The sequence below is a fragment of the Zalophus californianus genome, chromosome 2 (assembly GCF_009762305.2).
Source record: "Zalophus californianus isolate mZalCal1 chromosome 2, mZalCal1.pri.v2, whole genome shotgun sequence".
Taxonomy (NCBI): Eukaryota; Metazoa; Chordata; class Mammalia; order Carnivora; family Otariidae; genus Zalophus; species Zalophus californianus.
The window spans coordinates 129,775,745-129,794,419 of record NC_045596.1 but is presented as its reverse complement, the minus strand read 5'-3'; the positions used below and the strand labels follow the sequence as shown (position 1 = coordinate 129,794,419).

Here is an 18,675-nt window from a genome sequence, read left to right as displayed (position 1 = left end):
TATTTAACAGTGGAAGAATGGACAAACAAGATGATTTACTAGTACAATGGAACAGAATGCAGTGATTACATAATGAGTATAATATCTCTATATGAACATGGAAACATTTACAAAATCATAAGTGAAATTTTAAGATGAAAAACAATTCTACAATGATAATTATGTTAAAAAATTATGTATGCATATACATTTTGAACTAAATGCAATCTTGACATGTATACATTCTTTGTACACATTTATTCTCCCCAATAAATCTAATGTAACATTTAATACTAAACCACAAAATAAATATAAAGAAATCCAAAAATTCCTGATTTTTCTCATGATCACTTGTCCAGTGCTTCTTCTAAAATGTCAATTATAACATTTTTTCAAAAACATTTTGGAGCTCCCTGTTTTTATAAGTGTCCTGAATACGTATTTGATCTGCATGTTGGATAATCCAGCATTGATTGCTGGGTGGGGCTGACTGGTAGAGAGGAGCTTCTAACTTTCTCTTTATATACCTCTGTATTGTTTTATTTGCTATAATGCTATATTACATTTGAAGTTAATTTTAAAACCCAATGAGAGAAAAACAGATGAACTACAAAATTCTATTTGTTCAGTTACTAATATTCAGTGGTAAATATCAAAGGGCTACAGTTTAAGAAATAAAGCATGAGAAATACTTCTAGACCCAGTTGGATCATGTCTCCACAAATAAAATACAAATAGAAAGGATTATCTTGATAAACTTAAAAAAATCTACTTTTAAGTGAAACAAAGAGTTTGAGTCTTCATAGAGACAGATTATTTTTCTTCACAGCTCAAGCCATAGATAACTTACTCAACCCTTTCCCAGATATAAAGAACTAAGGTCACTGTGAAAACAGGAAGGCTAAGTGCAAAGCAGATGGGCATGGTCCCACAGTTTGAAAAACCTACCGAGGGAAACTTCCAGAGAGGAGGGTCCTTGTAGAGGGGTACTGACACCATGACTTCAGGTCATGCAACTACAAGGCAGAGTTCTTTAATCAACAGGCTGGAGTAATCATTTACTGAACAACTATCAAGATTTTAAAATATACCCCTGAAGGGCTGTAGCTTTTTTTTCCAATTCGCTTTATGGTTAGTAGTTATAAAGATTATGTTTCAGATTTGTGGGTGGGTTGCAATGAGTGAGAAATGGAGAATGTAAGTATAGACAACACAGTTGAGAACATTACAAGAGCTAAAATGTTTTGACATACTTTAACCAGTGTAAACTAGCCAAGACATTTGGGATAGGTATCTTTGGTTTATTCAGTTGATAAGAGTGAAAAACAAAGTACACACCTAACCCTGGAGAAAATGTATCTCCCTGATGATTTTTTTTCTTTTCTTTTTAAAAGATCTTATTTATTTGAGAGAGCGAAGGAGAGAGAGAGAGAGAGAAAGAGAGAGAGAGAAAGAGAGAGAGAACAAGCGGGGAGGAGGGGAAGAGGGAGAGGGAGAAGCAGGCTCCCCGCTAAGCAGAGACACCCCCCCACCCCAACACGGGGCTCCATACTAGGACCCTGGGATCTTGACCTGAGCCAAAGGCAGATACTTAACCACTGACTGGCCCCCCAGGCACCCCTCCCTGATGATTTCTTATCATTTTGATGTAGCTCTAAAAGAGTGCAGGGAAAGAGTTAAAGATAGTAAGAGGAGATAAAGTAGATGGATAATAATAAGTTGTTGACAAAGAGACCAAGAATATGGAAAAGACTGTTTTATGTGTGTGTGTGTGTGTGTGTGTGTGTGTGTGTGTGCCCCTCAGAGACGGAGGTTGAGTTAATCGAAAACCTGGTAACACCATTTTCATTCATCTGTGCTGGGTCACTCTCTTGATTGACTGATTCTCTTTTATTCAAACTTCCTTTTCTTCCTTCTATCTCCTTAATAAACAATCATGCCGATAGATTTGATGTGTTTATTTGTATGCATTCTTATAAATCATGAATTGATCTGTTGTGTTATGTATTTTTAAGTTATATAAAAGGCATTCTGTTATAAATGAGTGTTATCTGGCTGGTTCCTAAATTCTTTGTTACTGGTCTGTGTTAAGATAGGTAGAAAAATTGAGGATTAGCATGTAGAAACATTTTTTCCTATATTATCTTTGCTCAAATTATATTCAGTGCAATGTAATTTTATGTCTTTGGAATCTAATAATAAATATTAGGGCCTACATTTGATACAACCTTCCTTTTTTTAAATTTTACTTTTCTAGTAATTATTTTTATTTCATTTTATGATTTATAGTTCTGTAATTGTTTAGAAATTTAACAAAACTGGTTCTTTACCACAAATACTTTGAGAAACAGTGCTAAGGTCTTCATTGTACTTATTACTTTTTTCATTCAACACTATGGTAAGATCTACCGACAATCTGAGTACATTATAACTTCCTTTGATTTTCTTTGGAATCCAAGGGTTATAAAGTGAATATTATTTAAAAAAAAGAAAGTGAACGGGGCGCCTTGGTGGCTCAGTCGTTAAGCATCTGCCTTCGGCTCAGGTCATGATACCAGGGTCCTGGGATCGAGCCCCGCATCGGGCTCCCTGCTCCGCGGGGAGCCTGCTTCTCCCTCTCCCACTCCCCCTGCTTGTGTTCCTTCTCTCACTGTGTCTCTTTCTGTCAAATAAATAAATAAAATCTTTTGAAAAAGTGAATATTACTTGGTTCCAAAGCTTGTGATTTTTAAAACTATTTTTAATTAATATCTAAATTTACTGCATTATGGTCAGAGAACATAATCATGATATTGGTTTTTTTTTTTTCTTTTTTTTTTTAATTTTATTTTTAAGTAATTCTACACCCAACGTGGGGCTTGAAATTACAACCCCAAGATCAAGAGTTGCAAGCTCTTCCAGCTGAGCCAGCCAGGCACCCCTTGATATTGGTTCTTGAGAGGCAGATTTCACAAGATGTTCTGGGACAGAGGAATTATCAGAGAATTAATCGATCCCATAAAAGTGCACATAAATCATAATCACTCTCCAACAACGATGTACATATCAGAAGACAATATTTTTTCCCTTAAGAAGGAAAACAAAGAAACTAAAGATAGACGGTGATAAACACAAGCTTTGGTCCAAATGTCTCCATAGCCGTGGCCCCTGACAAGTACTGATAGTAGGCTGGACCTTTGACTTGTGGAACACTCCTCTGCATCAGGTTTGAAAGACTTTTGGGAAAGCTGGCAGGCACAGTTTCAAGCTCTTGCTTATTTCAACTTAATTGGGAAATATCTGATGGTACAAATGGAGATAAATTCTGGATCATGACATTTAATCAGGTTTACCACTGGGTCAAAAATGAGTTTCCCAAATCCAAAATCTAGTATTCTTTGCCCTCACTCCCATTTCCCAAGTCCTCACCCAGGTTTTCTTTTATTGGCAACTTCAAAATCACAAAACGACCCTGGTAGATGGGAAATCTCCCTAAATAAATCTAAATGTTGACTCCCTGTAAATAAATACAGTAGGCCAGATTCCACTCTGTGATGAAAGTGGCCTCTTTCAAATCCTCAGGGCCAAATATTTAAAGTGTGACTTTAAAAAATCTGACCTAACTTTAAAAGACCTTGGACTGGCAATGTTTTCCTTCCTAATTTGCTCTCCTTACATCAAAAGCTGTGATAAGGGTCGAATGAGAGAACACATGAAATTGCTTCAGAAATAAAAACAAAAATAAATTGATTTTTGGCTGTTAAGACTAGCTTTGCTGCATGGGATTTGAATCCAATGTCGGTTAAGTTTGGCAATATAATTTTAAAACTTTAATCATTTTTGTTTTTATTTCTTTTTTTTTTCCGCAAAGTTTTTTTATTGTTATGTTAATCACCATATATTACATAATTTGTTTTGGTGTGTTTTTATTTCTTAATAACATTTTTATTTTTTATATATATATATATTTTTTTTTTTTTTGCAGGAAAGTTATAAAGATACTACAGAAATTTCCCTATACCTGTCACCCAGTTTCCTCTCCTAACACCTTATAACTACCATAGTTCATTTGTCAAGACCAAGAAAGCAACTCTAGTAGTTAATATTCCCTAACCAGCACGCTTTATTCCCTTTCACCAGTGTTTAAACCAATGTCTTTTTTCTGTTCCAGGATCCTATCCAGGATACAATATTACATTTAGCTGCCACCATCTTCCTCAACTTTAGTAACAGTTTCTTAGTCTGTCCTTGTTTTTCAGGACACTGACAGTTAAGAGGCATATATTCGGGTATACTGGTCAAATATTTTGTAAAATGTCCTCCAACTGGGGTTTCTCCGCTGCTATCCTCAGCATTTTTGTTTGTTTGTTTAACTAAGCAAAATTTTACCCAAATGCGTTCTTTAAACTGCCTTGGTTTTATTATGGAATGGCCCATTTAAAATAGGTTCCAGGTGCGCCTGGGTGGTTCAGTGAATTAAGTGTCTGACTGGGTTTCAGCTCAGGGTCCCGAAGTCGAGCCCCGATTCTGGCTCCCCGCTCAATGGGGAGGGGGAGTCTGCTTGAGATTCTCTCCCTCTGCCCCTCCCTCACTTGCACCAGCTGTCTCTCCCTCTCTCAAAAAAATAAATCTTAAAAAAAAAGGCTCCAATAAAAATCACAAAGAATTAAATTTATTTTGATTATTAAATTTACTCATACTTTTAATAAATTTCTTGCTGTGGAAAGTCTAAGGTACTTAAAAAATGCTATTTCCCCAAATCTTAATATATCATTATTAAATCTTAATAAATTAAAATCCCCAGATCTTAATATATCATTATTAAATTAAATACCAACTGATATATCTTGTTTGATAATCTTTAATAGAACCACAGTGAAACCAGCAGAGAACTGTGCCAGATTTAATGGATGGTATATGATGTTAAGGTATATGATGTTAGAATGAATCCATGTTGTTGATACTGACACATGAAGTGATTATTCATCTGTACAATGGTTTTACTTTTCAAAAATAACATTTATACTTTAATGCATGTTCAAAACAAACAATTTGATAAATTTAGTAAAGCACATTATAAGTAAAGTGGTGGCTCAGTTGGTTGAGTGACTGCCTTCGGCTCAGGTCATGATCCTGGAGTCCCGGGATCGAGTCCCGCATCGGGCTCCCTGCTCAGCGGGGAGTCTGCTTCTCCCTCTGACGCTCTTCCCTCTCGTGCTCTCTGGCTCTCATTCTCTCTCTCTCAAATAAATAAATAAAATCTTTAAAAGAAAAAAAAGAAAAGTTAATTCATCTTGAAAATGAATTATTTAATTGATGACACAGTTAAAAAAATGACAAGAAGTAAAGCAATGGGAAAAACTCAAGGACCTCACTTTCACCCATTTTTCTCCCTCTCCCTCCCCCCTCCCTTCCTCCCTCTCTCTTTCTTCCTCCCTCTCTCTGTTTCTCTCACACATACACATATACTCAGAACTACTTAGTGGAAACTTGATTAAAAGTGCAGAAGTGGAGGCGCCTGGCTGGCTCAGTTGGTAGAGCATCCAACTCTTGATCTCAGGGTTGTGAATTCAAGCCCCATGTTGGGCACGGAGCCTACTTTTAAAAAAAAAAGGAAAAAATTGCTTAAGCAGAAGACCATGAAAATAATGCATCAGGACAGAGAGAGAGAGAGAACTATCAATGTATTATTGGAATATTATAGAATTTGATTTTAAAATTACTAAAAAATGATTCCATTAAATGGCTGTTAATTTGGAGACTGTTCAATTTTAACAAAGTAGATTTCTTTCCTGCATAGGTAGATTAAAGAGAAATGCAGTGATCAAGATCAAGAAAAGCTTTTTTTTCCCCTTCTCAGTTTTGTAAATCCAGTTCAGAATCATTTCTGTATGTTTAAGGAAATTCCCATCTTTTCTCTGGAGCTATAACTTCCAAGGAAACCATCTGGAATCATCAGGGTACTGATGAGTTCTGAAAGTAAAAGTCCTATTAGTTACTCTTATATACATCTTCAGCAACTCATTCACCTTTCACAGTAAACAGCTTGGTTAAAAACCAACTTTGGAACACCCTTGAAATGCAGGAGACCAATAGAGAAAATCAGATACACAAAGCTAAATAGCCTTGCCACTGTTTTCCAGTGAATCCTTTATAGATTAGTCTCTGCTGTAAAACCTGAGGCAGAGGCCCTGAAAGAGACTGGAAGTACCAGAATTGCCTAAATTTTCATAATTCAGGCATTTCAAATTTTAGAAATTAATTTTAGTACTTTCTAACTGTGCATTTAATATTGTTTTGATAAAATATGTCCTGTCAAAGCACTCTTATCTTCTTGTTATTAGGACAATAATAAAATTACAGATTCATATAGATCTTTGCTAGAAGACATAGTGAATATTTTCCAGAAACATCTTGCATAATTACAGCTATAGAATTTCTATTCTTTTTACATATGTTATATACCATTTCAGTCCTGCCAGATATTACGGCATAGCAAATATAGGAATCCCTGCAGTTAGATAATTTTAATTTGTGGAATAGTTTATTAATTTCAAAAGGACAAATAAATGAAACATCCCTCTCATTAGAGCTAAAAAAAAAATTAGGATTTTGTCATCTCTGGGAAAAATACAATACTCTAAGAGGTTGTGGTTTAAGAAACTGGAAGTTTCTCAGACTTTTCCCCCCATTTTTATATTTGTCAAAATATCCTTATTGTCACATGCTTTAAAAAAATGATACTCCTTGTATTATTTGTCACCTGTTCATCTGCATGGCTTCCCGGCTAAACAAAACCTGCTTCTTCATAGGTTATAACACAGCTTGTTCATGGGGTGGAGGGCTCAGCCTCGTGGGTGCTCGGTCCTGGAGTGCCGGGCCAAAAGAATGCCCCACAAAAGTGTCTGGTTATGGAATTCTGGCACTGGAGAGGTAACATGGGAACTTTCAGTTTTGTGGCACTGAGATGTTCTAGGAACAACAAAAGCCACCATTTCTGGGTCTCCTCATGTGTATATCCAACATGCTGTATAGGCCATATTATATAATCCTCACAAGAACCCTGCAAGATAAATATTGCCATCCCCATCTGACAGATAAGTAAACTCAGAGAACTGAGTTTGACTAAACCCATGTGACTTGGCTAGATTCCAGATCTCACTTTCTGCCAAGGCGATTATTCTTCCACCATGCTGTGTTGCCACTGTGACAGCCTTTCCTTCTTCCAACAAACCCTTACTAGTGTTTACTCTATGCCTGATCTTGTACAAGGCAGTGCGCCTTGGCCTCATGAAGCTCAGTGTAGGGGGACATTAACAAATAACTTTCCAAATATACATTATCTTGTAGTGATAAAATAGGAAGAAAAACAAAACTGGGTTCATGATATGACTGCTCTGTAGGTACGTTGGCCAAAGAAGGCCTCTCTGAGGAGATACCATCTGAGAAAAGCCTTGGATGTGCAGATTCTTGAGGGAACCATGGAACGGCAGGGCTAACGGCTAAAAGTGGTACCTTGGAAATGCCTTGTTGTGGTACCAGAGCTGAGGCATTCAGGCAAAGGAATGTTTTCTGTTCAAACTGTTTTCCCTTAACTTACTTTCAATTAGATTATGTTCAACTGAATCGCCTGAAGCCCCCTAGATTACTTTCTAGAAACATCTTCCATATACTGTGTTCACTTCCCAAGAGGAACACTTCCTGTGAGCAAACAAAATCACCTGAAGAGGTCAAGCCTCAAGTGTCTAACCATGCCTGGCATTTTGCCAGTTTAGTCACTGTCGACTGAGTATAACTCAACTCTCCATGGAATCGCGGCCTTCCAGAACCTGGATGGATTCTAGGGTTCCCTCTGAGTTTTGTAGCTGCCTCTAGAAGTCCAAGAAAGCAACATCAGGAGTGAGCTTGATCAAAGAACTTTCCAGAGAGCAAGTAGTGAAGGAGGGTGCTGCCTTGTACCCAGGCTTTCATCCATTTATAGCAAGCTTCACATGCCTACAATGCCTGAGGAGGCAGCAGGTCAACTTTACAAATTTACACCCATGTTTTCTTGCTGAGTGAGAGCCCATGCCATTTGGGACCACATAAAGACCAATAAAATGTGTCAGTTCTCCAGTTTGTGATCTAGTGAAGGAAATGGACAATACTCCTACAGTGATAAATGTCACGAGTGGTACATGGTCTAAAGGAGTATGGAAGAACAAGAGATGGCTTTTAATTGGAGAGATGGAATCAGGTATGATGTAAAGTGTCTAGCAAAGTGCCTGGCACTTAGCAAACACTCAATAAATATTAGGTATTACTATTATCAGAATAGACTTCACATAGGAATCAGAATTTAAGACAAGGTAGGTTTGTCAGGTAAATTATAAGATGCCCACTTAAATATGCATTTCAGATAAACAAAAATTTTTAGTATAAGTATGTCCCAAATATTGCATTAAATACATTAAATACATTAAAATGTATTTGTTGTTTATCCGAAATTCAAATTTAACTGGGCATCCTGGTTTTTTGTTTGCTAGATCTGGCCAAGGAAAATTTTCATATGAAGATGAAGAACAGGGAAAGTAAACTGGCATGTCCAAAGGCATAGACACAGGAAAGAAATGATATTTTTCATGGCGCTTTATGTTCTCCAATAATTGTTAACACTCACTGAGTACTTACCATGTGGGAATCACCACTTTGAAGGCTTTACAAGGATTAACTCATTTATTCTTCATAAAAACATGTAGTTTGTCAAAAGCACAGAGTTGGGAAATGGTGTACCTAGGATTATGAACCTAAGATGCTTGGCTCCGGGGGCTACTGTCTTAACTATTTTGGATAGAGGAAAAGAATCTGTTCAAGGTAACGTATAGACGGATTTCAGGGTCAGCCTATCACTACAGTCAATTTTTTAAAGAATTATTTCTATATTTAAGAGTTTATTTATTCATTTATTTATATAAGAAAGAGAGAGGGAGAGTGAGTCGGGGGGGGCGGGCAGAGAGAGAGGGAGAAGCAGACTCTCTCCACTCAGCCGGGAGCCGGAAGCAGGGCTCGATCCCAGGACTCTGAGACCACGACTTGAGCCAAAATCAAGAGTCCACCGCTCAACCTACTGAGCCATCCAGGCACCCCCACCACAGTCATTTCTTAAAAGTCTGATCATCCAGCCATAATTCCTACATGAAGTGAACTATCATTTGCCAGATCTGTTTGCAGTGGGCTGCTTCTAGCCTGCCTCAGCCCCTCTCTGCATGTTGTCTCAAGTACTCAAGCAGAGGTCTGTCTACCTATGTTTCCTTTTGCCTTTCTGAAGTCATCCTCTTCCTGGAATGTGAGATCGTCCTGGAATTGCTGCTACCTTTGCAACAGCTTATCAAAAGCACACAAGCTTGGGGGAATTGAGCAAGAACTTCGGGGACACCAACCTTACAGAAGAAGCAAGGGTTGTAGAATGCATATTGACTGTATAAACAGGACAAAGAAAATGATTAATCAAACCTCCTTGCAGATTTAAATGGGATGGGCACTAGGAACGGAGGCAGTCTTCCTCTCTTTCCACTGGGGTGCTCCTCAAGAGCCAGCTCCACCCTGAGAAAAGATGTTTTCTGCGAAGATCTTTTGCCTGGTCATGAGTGTGGTGGGCACAGTCTGGGTATGGTCGCCTTTATTTTCTCTTCTTGCTTTCTCTCTGGTGTTTATTCTGCAAAGAGCTTGCAGGTCTGAGAGTCTTATCTACGTCCTCACACACTGCGAGCTTTATAAGCTTTACGCCATGGAGGCAAGTTCTTAGATGAGCCTGACACCTCAAGAGTAAGAGGGAGACTTAGCTGGACTAAAGTATAGAAATTCACAGGGGAAGCTTCCGTGTCTGTAATTCAGCCTTACAACATCGTTTGTTTACTTGTTTTATGGGAAAAAATCTTTGCCCTCTTTGTTCCAATAAAGCCTCGGGATAGTTCATGCTAGTTAACGGAACAAAGCATTCTTTTGCTAAGAATTTTAAAAATCTAATCATTAATTTATTGCTAGTTGTCCATAATACACAGAACAGTGGTTTAATGTAGTTTTCCTAAAAGGTTGTTTTTGTGTGGTTTTTTTTCCCCAAGAAAAGCAAATTAGTTGTTTTAAAACATATTACATAGGATATTTTATTTCATATTACATAGTTAGGAGAGATTAATTGAGAAGGCAATATTCTTTTTGGGAAGCAATCTTTTAAAATAATTACTGAATGTCGCAATGATTTCTGAAATTTGACTCCAGAGACCTATAGAAAAGAAGAGGAACTTAATTCAACAGGCCTTTGAAACTCTTAGATCTTATAAAAACATGACAAATATGTTTAAGAAACTCAGTTACTTCTAGGCTATGAATTATTCCAATTTATTTCTTTCCCTTCACCACTCATAAAACCTACTACCAGAGCAAAAAAACTAAAGAGGGTTTCTAACTTAATTTTCTCCCTTATAGTAAACTAATAATTAAAAATTTTTTATGGAAAATAAGACTAACATCATTTGCTAACGATATTTTGGATAATGCTTAAGTTTTCACTTATCTCTCCCTTATTGGCATAAATATTTAACTTCTGCCTGTTTTTATTGTTGTGCCATTTTATTCTGAAGTATGTTTGAATTTATAATTTTATTTCTTAAAGAGATTGTACTTGTTCTTTTAAATAAACTGTCCTTGATTGCTTGAATAATAATACTTATTATTATTATTAGGGTACTTCTTAAAAAATGAGACAGCAAATATTAGCTAATTGTAAGAGTAAACTATCCAAGGGAGCTGGCGCAGTCCATAAAGCATGTGAATCTTGATCTCAGGGTCATGAGTTCGAGCCCCACACTGGGCATAGAGATTACTAAAAAAAAAAAAAAAAGAAGAAGACTAAACTATCTGAGATTAAAATAGTCATAACAAAATCTTTGTAAGTTAGTAGTACAAAATAAAAATAGCTAAAACTTAAAATCCATTTTGATTTATGAGGCTATAAAGTCTTGCTGGAAGAATATTTCTATGTCCTATTTCACGTCACAGGTCACAATAGAAATTCTTCTAAAAATCTGTATTTCTAATTAGAAAGGTGTTCAAAAAAAGTTGTCAGTCAGTCATGGACCATTATTTTTGCTTTCAGTCTACTCTTTTGCGTTGCAAATAAAAGGAAATTATTACTTGAGTGGGTAACCTAAAAAGGATTTCCCAGTCCGATCTGGCCACATTTGTGCCCTTGGTATGTACCTGCTCAAATTACGAATCCAAGGAGAGAGAAATTAAGCTAAGATAGCGTAGGTTTTTTCCTACTGAAAGAGAAATTATAAGGGAAAGAACTCTGAACTTTTCAATTACCTTTCTATCTCCAGACATTACTGAAAATGAAAAGGTAAATTTTAACTAATTTTGTTGATTCAAATAATTTTCCGTACATAATAAATTTTCCGTATTTAAAACTCCTAGCATTTATCAAATGCTTGTTTCACATCCAACAGTGTTAAAAAATGTGTTTACCCTATCTCCTTTAATTCATACAACTCCATGAAATAGGTATTAGGATTTTCAATCAAAATGTCAGAAAGCTTGCAGAGGCCCCAAAGCAGGTACTCTTAATCTCTGGGAGAGCGCCCCCCCCTTCCCTTGGGTTTGCAGGCATGCCAGTGTCTTCTTATCTGCCTAATGTTGTTCTCTTTTGTGTGTTCGAATGAATCTGTAAAGACCACAGTTATCAAGAAGGATGAATTTATAGCTGAAGGAGGAAGTGTGCGTGGCCCAAGACTTGTGGAAAGACAGCAATCTGCCTGCAAGGAGACAGACTGGCCCTTCTGCGCTGATGAAGACTGGGTGAGTGGTGGGCAGAGAGAGTGGGAGAATCCTTCCCTGTGGTGCTAGAATTGTGCACAGGCTGACCCAGTAGGTCACAGAGATTACATGCCAAATTCAAGAAGACAAATGGAAAACAACCTCACCCTGCGAGCACTATTTGAATTACCTCCCAAACTCTGGGTCATTAATAGGATTAACCGTTTGGATTTTAGTTGCATGTTCAGGCAAATCCCAGGAACCTAAGTATTATGGCCTCAAGATTTTGTGGGGCCTAATTTATGATTAAGTGTACCCTCATTCCAGAATTTCTCTATGACCTCTGACTAGTCCTCTCAAACTACTTTTAAGTCAATAGATGATGTGAGCATATTGGGGAAGGGAGGGGCAAGGGCAGCTGCATGGAAACCTTCAAAATTGTACTGGATCCAAAATATAGACCCTTAATATAATTTTTCCTCTTCACTTCCAGAACTACAAATGCCCTTCTGGCTGCAGGATGAAAGGGTTAATTGATGAAGTCAATCAAGATTTTACAAACAGAATAAATAAGCTCAAAAATTCATTATTTGATTATCAGAAGAACAATAAGGACTCTAGTTCATTGACAGGGAATATAATGGAACTCGTGAGAGGGGATTTTGCCAGCACTAACAGTAAGCATTACATATTTGGTACTTTGACTTTATAGCCACAACAACACAACAAACGCCCCACATAGATATGCTGTCTCCTTATAGCAACTTCCAATTTTATTCCAAAGTACTTAAGATAGAAATGCATGCCTTCATGATACCCCTGAATTTTAAGGAGGGGCTTGCTTTTTATAAAAGTAACATTCAAAAGGTTAGCTTAGAATTGTTTAAGTCACAAAGTAAGTCAGAATTTTGTACTGAAGACTAGGATTTAAATGTGTTCTTTTTTAAAGAGTATATACTGAAAAGAAGATGAGCATAACCTTCTGAGGAGATATTGTTTCTGTCTTACGGAGGAAGGAGAAAACTGAGGGATCAAGAGACTTACGCAAAGATACAAAGCTACCATGTGATGGAGCTGGGGGTCCAACTCCACCAAGTTGTTTATGTTTTGTTTTTTAATTTAAAATATAGAGCTATGTTCTATATTCTCATAGGACTATGACTAAGTCTCATTAGGTTGAGGAAACACTGGATTTGCTCTGGGCATGGGAAGCAAATTTAGCGAGGCCCTAGTTCCTGAAGCCTTGCTTTGACTCTTTATATATATATATATATATATATATTATGTTAAGTTCATCACCATACATTACATCATTCCTTCTGGATGTAGCATTCCATGATTCATTGTCTGCGTACAACACCCAGTGCTCCATGCAGAACGTGCCCTCTTGAATACCCATCACCAGGCTGACCCATCCCCCCACCCCCCGCCCCTCTAGAACCCTCAGTTTGTTCCTCAGAGTCCATCATCTCTCATGGTTCGTCTTGAAATTGTTCCTAAGATTTTCTTTCCCCTTAGGTCAACAGGATCACTCACATGCCATTACTGTTGCGCTGCTGACTTTAAATTAGTTAAGTGTATCCTAAAGATATAAAGAAGACTCTTGTTGACCTAAGGAAAAACAAATCTTAGGAACAATTTCAAATCTATAGGTAGGAGGGAAAACTTCTCAGTAAGAAAATCCAAGAATATGTTTAAGTAGGTTAGCATATTGTTAACATTATTTTTAAGTCCCTGGGTTAAGGATATGATGAAATAATTGAAATGTGATCAAATTTAACCTCCTAATTATACCTTTAAAATTCCAAAGACATTTCTTCTGCATTTATTTGGATTACTAATTGCTAGTAGAGCATCTTAATTGACAGCTATGGATGACTAAAGGACATGACATTGTTCAAATACCAAATGCCTAATAGATTTGGAACTGACAAATAAAATGTCTGAAGAACAAATTGTTATTAAAAGGGAAATGATATTTAGAAATAAATTTCCTTCTTTTGCTGGCTATGATAAGCAAATCACTTAGCAGCTCCTTCACTCTTGCTCTTTTCAGATAATGATAACACATATGGCCAAGTGTCAGAAGATCTGAGAAGCAAAATTGAGATCCTGAGACTCAAAGTCATAGAACAAGTACAGCAAATCCGCCTTCTACAGAAAAATGTCAGGGATCAGCTGGTAGATATGAAACAACTGGAGGTAAGTGAGTGTTTGGCTCTAACACCAGATTTTCTTGTTTTCGAATAGCAAGGAAAAGGAAGGCAATGGTCATTCACTGAAGACCTACTATATCCATTATCCACCTACAAAGTAGGTATTATTTCCCCCACTCTACAGATGAAGAAAAAAAGTTCAATGATATTAAGCAAATTTTCCAAGGATACATAGTTAGTAAATTTCAAGAGCAAATATTAAGTCCCTGCTTGTCTTGTTCCAAAGCTCTGACACCACCATGCCTCTGGATCTTCAATCTCAGTCTCACTTAAGGGTCGATTTATCAGTGTTTCCTTTCAGAGGGAATAGCATCTTACTGATATGTTTTAAGACTAAGATGAATCCAAATAGTTCCTATTGCTTCTCCAGGCTAACCGTAAAATACCTAACATCTCTTCCACCAAGGGTGTGACATAAATGAATAATAGAGTATTGATTGGTAGGTCTTCACCTCAAAGAAATGAATCCAGTTTCCAAAAAATAAATTAACTGCTTAGAACTGAACAGGCATAATTTCTTTATTTATATCAACCTCTTTTCTTTCCCTTTCTCCCCCTCTCTTAGGTGGACATTGATATTAAGATCCGATCTTGCCAAGGTTCATGCAATAGGGCTTTAGAACGTAGGACAGATCTAAAGTACTATGAAGATCAGCAGAAGCAACTTGAACAAGTCATTGCCAAAGACTTACTTCCGCCTAAAGATAGGCAATACTTACCACGGCTGAAAATGAGCACATCTGCAACTACGCTTTCTGGGGACTTCAAGAGCCAGGTTCAGAGGGCCCCTCCAGAGTGGAGGGCGCTCATGGAAATGCAGCAGATGAAAATAACATTAGAGGGGTCTGGTAGAGATGGAAATACCCGAGGAGACACTGCATCTCATGGAACAGGATCAGTGCCTGAAAGCCCCAGGAACCCTGGGAGCTTCACACCAGGAAGTTCTAGCACTTGGAACCCTGGGAGCACTGGGCCTGGCAGTGACGGCACTTGGAGCTCTGGGAGCACCAGCACTGGCAGTACTGGGCCTGGGAGCACTGGGCCTGGCAGTGACGGCACTTGGAGCTCTGGGAGCACCAGCACTGGCAGTACTGGGCCTGGGAGCACTGGGCCTGGCAGTGACGGCACTTGGAGCTCTGGGAGCACCAGCACCGGCAGTACAGGCCTTTGGAGTGCTGGAAGTTCTGCGTCTGTCAGCAGCAGCTCTTGGAGCTCTGGGAGCACGGGGACTGGCAGTACTGGGTCTTGGAGCCCTGGAGGTTCTGAGTCTGGAAGCTTTAGGCCAGATAGCTTCGGGCATGGGAACACCAGGCCTACCAACCCAGAGTGGGGCAAATTTGAAGAGGTGTCAGGAAGTGTAACTCCAGGGACAAAGAAAGAGTACCACACAGGTAAGCTGGTGACGTCTAAAGGAGATAAAGAGCTTCTTATTGGTAATGAGAAGGTCACCTCTGGAAGCACCACCACCACTCGTCATTCATGCTCTAAAACAGTTACTAAGACTGTTATAGGTCCTGATGGTCAGAAAGAAACGACCAGAGAAGTGATAGACTCCGAAGATGGTTCTGACTGTGGTGACTTATCCCATAGTTTTGCTGGTAGCCTAGATGATCTCCGTTTTAGGCACCCCGATCTGGAGAGTTTCTTTAGCAGTTCCTCAACTGGAAGCACATTTCCTGGTAGGCATTCATCCTCGCACAGAGAGTTTGACAGTAGGACCCATGCTGGGGGCTCAGAATCGGACATATTCACACACTTAAGGGTACCTGAATTCTCTCTCGGTGGTAAAACTTCAAGTCACGGCAAACAATTTTTGAGCAGTAGTACAACTTTCAACAGAGGAGACTCCACATACGAAAGCAAGAGCCATAAATTGGTAGGTGAGGCCGGAACTGAAGAGGAACATGAAGCCTTCAAAGGAGGATATACCACCAAAAGAGGCCATGATAAAGTTCGCTCTGCCAGAGGTATCCACACTTCTCCTTTGGGGAAGCCTTCCCAGACCCCGTAGACTAAGTTCATTATTCTTGCAATGCCTCCCCAGCACCTTGAACGTCTTTCCTAGCCCTCTATTACACTTTATAGAAATTACACCTTTTGCTTGTTTGTGTTGGGGCACTAGACTGTAAGTTCCATGAGGGCGGGGACTTTGTCTCTCATGTTCATCTCTGTATTCCTAAATGCCTAGCAGTGCAGAGAATCATCACTCAATAAATACGTGTTAAATGAATGAATGAATCCCTCTGAAACTCGATTTTAAGTTTGTTTAACCAAATTCTTTCACCACTCAAAATGTGTGCTCTTGGAATTGTCACCCAATTTGTTAATCACATTTTTAGTGTGTGTCTCAGTTGACATTGAGATCAGGTTAAAAACAAATTACCACTAAATGATGCTTAGATATCTTTGCTGGATACTTGCTGTTATCAGTACGTGCAAGTAAAATTTCAAATCCATTGAGGAAAATCCCCTTTTTGTGGGTATAAATGCCAGTGCAATTTGTGGGTATGAATGCCACTCACGTGCACAAGTTTCATCCCAGTGTCAGTGCACTCTTTCCCCATGGAGGGAGGGAAGGAAGGAAGGCAGGATGGAAGGAAAGAAGGAAAAGGAAGCCAGTATCTGCCTTCGTTTAATCTGGGCCATGCCTATCTTTGTAAGGTTAAATGAGAATAACTTCTTCCAACCAGCTTAATTTTTTTTTTAGACTGTGATGATGTCCTCCAAACACATCCTTCAGGTACCCAAAGTGGTATTTTCAATATCAAGCTACCGGGATCCAGTAAGATTTTTTCTGTTTATTGTGATCAAGAGACCAGTTTGGGAGGATGGCTTTTGATCCAGCAAAGAATGGATGGATCACTGAATTTTAACCGGACCTGGCAAGACTACAAGAAAGGTTTCGGCAGCCTGGATGACAAGGGGGAAGGAGAATTCTGGCTAGGCAATGAATACCTCCACTTACTAACTCTGAGGGGCTCTGTCCTTCGGGTTGAATTAGAGGACTGGGCTGGAAACCAGGCTCATGCAGAATATTACTTGAGGGTAGGTTCTGAGGCAGAAGGTTATACCCTGCAGGTCTCTTCCTATGAGGGCACAGCAGGGGATGCTCTGATTGAGGGTTCTGCAGAGGAAGGAGCAGAGTATACTTCTCACGCGGGCATGCAGTTCAGCACCTATGACAGGGATGCAGACCAGTGGGAAGAGAACTGCGCAGAAGTCTATGGAGGAGGCTGGTGGTACAACAGCTGCCAAGCGGCCAATCTCAATGGCGTCTACTATCCTGGGGGCTCTTATGATCCAAGGAACAACAGTCCTTATGAGATTGAGAATGGAGTGGTCTGGGTCCCCTTCAGGGGTGCAGATTATTCCCTCAGGACTGTTCGCATGAAAATCAGACCCCTGGTGACCTAATAGGAGTGGAAGGGAGAGGAATCTGTTTTCTTTGCTTAGTGAAGTGGAGGAAAAAGATAAGGACGATAAAGAAATTAAGATTCTTTACAATATACTAAGAAATTTACAGGTGTAATTTTATTATTCTTTGTACTGTATCTAAATGTAACTGAGACATATTACTGCTTTAAAGAATAAAGTTATGTGAGTTTTTTTTATCTTGAAAGTAGCTCTGTGGATTTTCACATTTCTCTAAGGTTACACCAAGGAACATTCAGTACATCAGGAAGAAGGCATCTGATGGATGTTCCTTCTATAACCCTTATGGGTCTTGTTTTGAGCACTTCTCTCCCCATACCACTCAAAATCCTAAGGCCATTGTACAGTAAAAAAGTTATTTCACCCATTTTGTTTGAACGGGTTGAAGCCAATATATATTTTTTTAAAAGATTTGATTTATTTATTTGACAGAGAGAGACAGAGTGAGAGCAGGAGCGCAAGCAGGGGGAGCGGGAGAGGGAGAAGCCGGCTTCCCGTGGAGCAGCGAGCCCGACGCGGGGCTCGATCCCAGGACCCTGGGACCATGACCTGAGCCAAAGGCAGACGCTTAACGACTGAGCCACCCAGGCGCCCCTGAAGCCAATATTTTAAGTTACAAATCACTGAATAGAACAATGGCTGGCCTTCACAGAGGAACTTAAAAATTATGAAGTACGTTCATCTCTTCTGTTAGCAAGCAAATCCAAGAAGGCAGGAGAAGCACTCTTTCCTAATAGAAATAGAAATCTGTTCTTTAAGCTTTTCAATGAAGACCGTAATGCACACTTAATTTTTTCCCCAGAGTCTAACAAATTTCTTTCAAAAACACATGGCATGAAAAAATGCATTTAAAATCCTTTCAATATTTTCAAGTATTCAAAAAACACTACTACTATATATTGAATTCATAAATTCAATATATTTCCATGGTCAATATTTTATTTGATGTATGTTGCATCTTTGATCTTGGCAGCCTAGGCTCTGGCCCCCAATTTTTAACTCATATTTCTTGCTAGTGAGAACTACCTGCTACTTACACTTGAAAATGTTTTAAAATATTCCAAGCACACTGGGTTCCTGGTACATTGCTCTCATTTGTGTAGTCTTTACTCCTGTTTAACTGCATCCTTTATCCTAGTAAAGAAAGAAAGAGGGAAAGAAAGAAGAAAGCAAGCAGGCAGTTTAGGGATAGGGGCCAGATCCGGGGGGAGCAGACAGAAGATGGACACAAGGGCTTGCAAATGAGTTACATAGGAAGCCCCAGCATTCTTGCATT

General features: G+C 38.8%; 1 protein-coding gene across 1 annotated transcript; it reads left to right on the top strand.

Moving 5' to 3' along the window:
- The first annotated feature begins 9,447 nt into the window (after positions 1 to 9,447).
- Positions 9,448 to 17,586, top strand: FGA (fibrinogen alpha chain). Its single transcript, XM_027599801.2, has 6 exons — positions 9,448 to 9,604; positions 11,668 to 11,793; positions 12,245 to 12,428; positions 13,808 to 13,953; positions 14,533 to 15,934; positions 16,675 to 17,586. Exons 1-6 carry the CDS (start codon positions 9,551 to 9,553, stop codon positions 17,379 to 17,381), a joined length of 2,619 nt encoding a protein of 872 aa, XP_027455602.2. The 5' UTR covers positions 9,448 to 9,550; the 3' UTR covers positions 17,382 to 17,586.
- Positions 17,587 to 18,675: the final 1,089 nt, after the last annotated feature.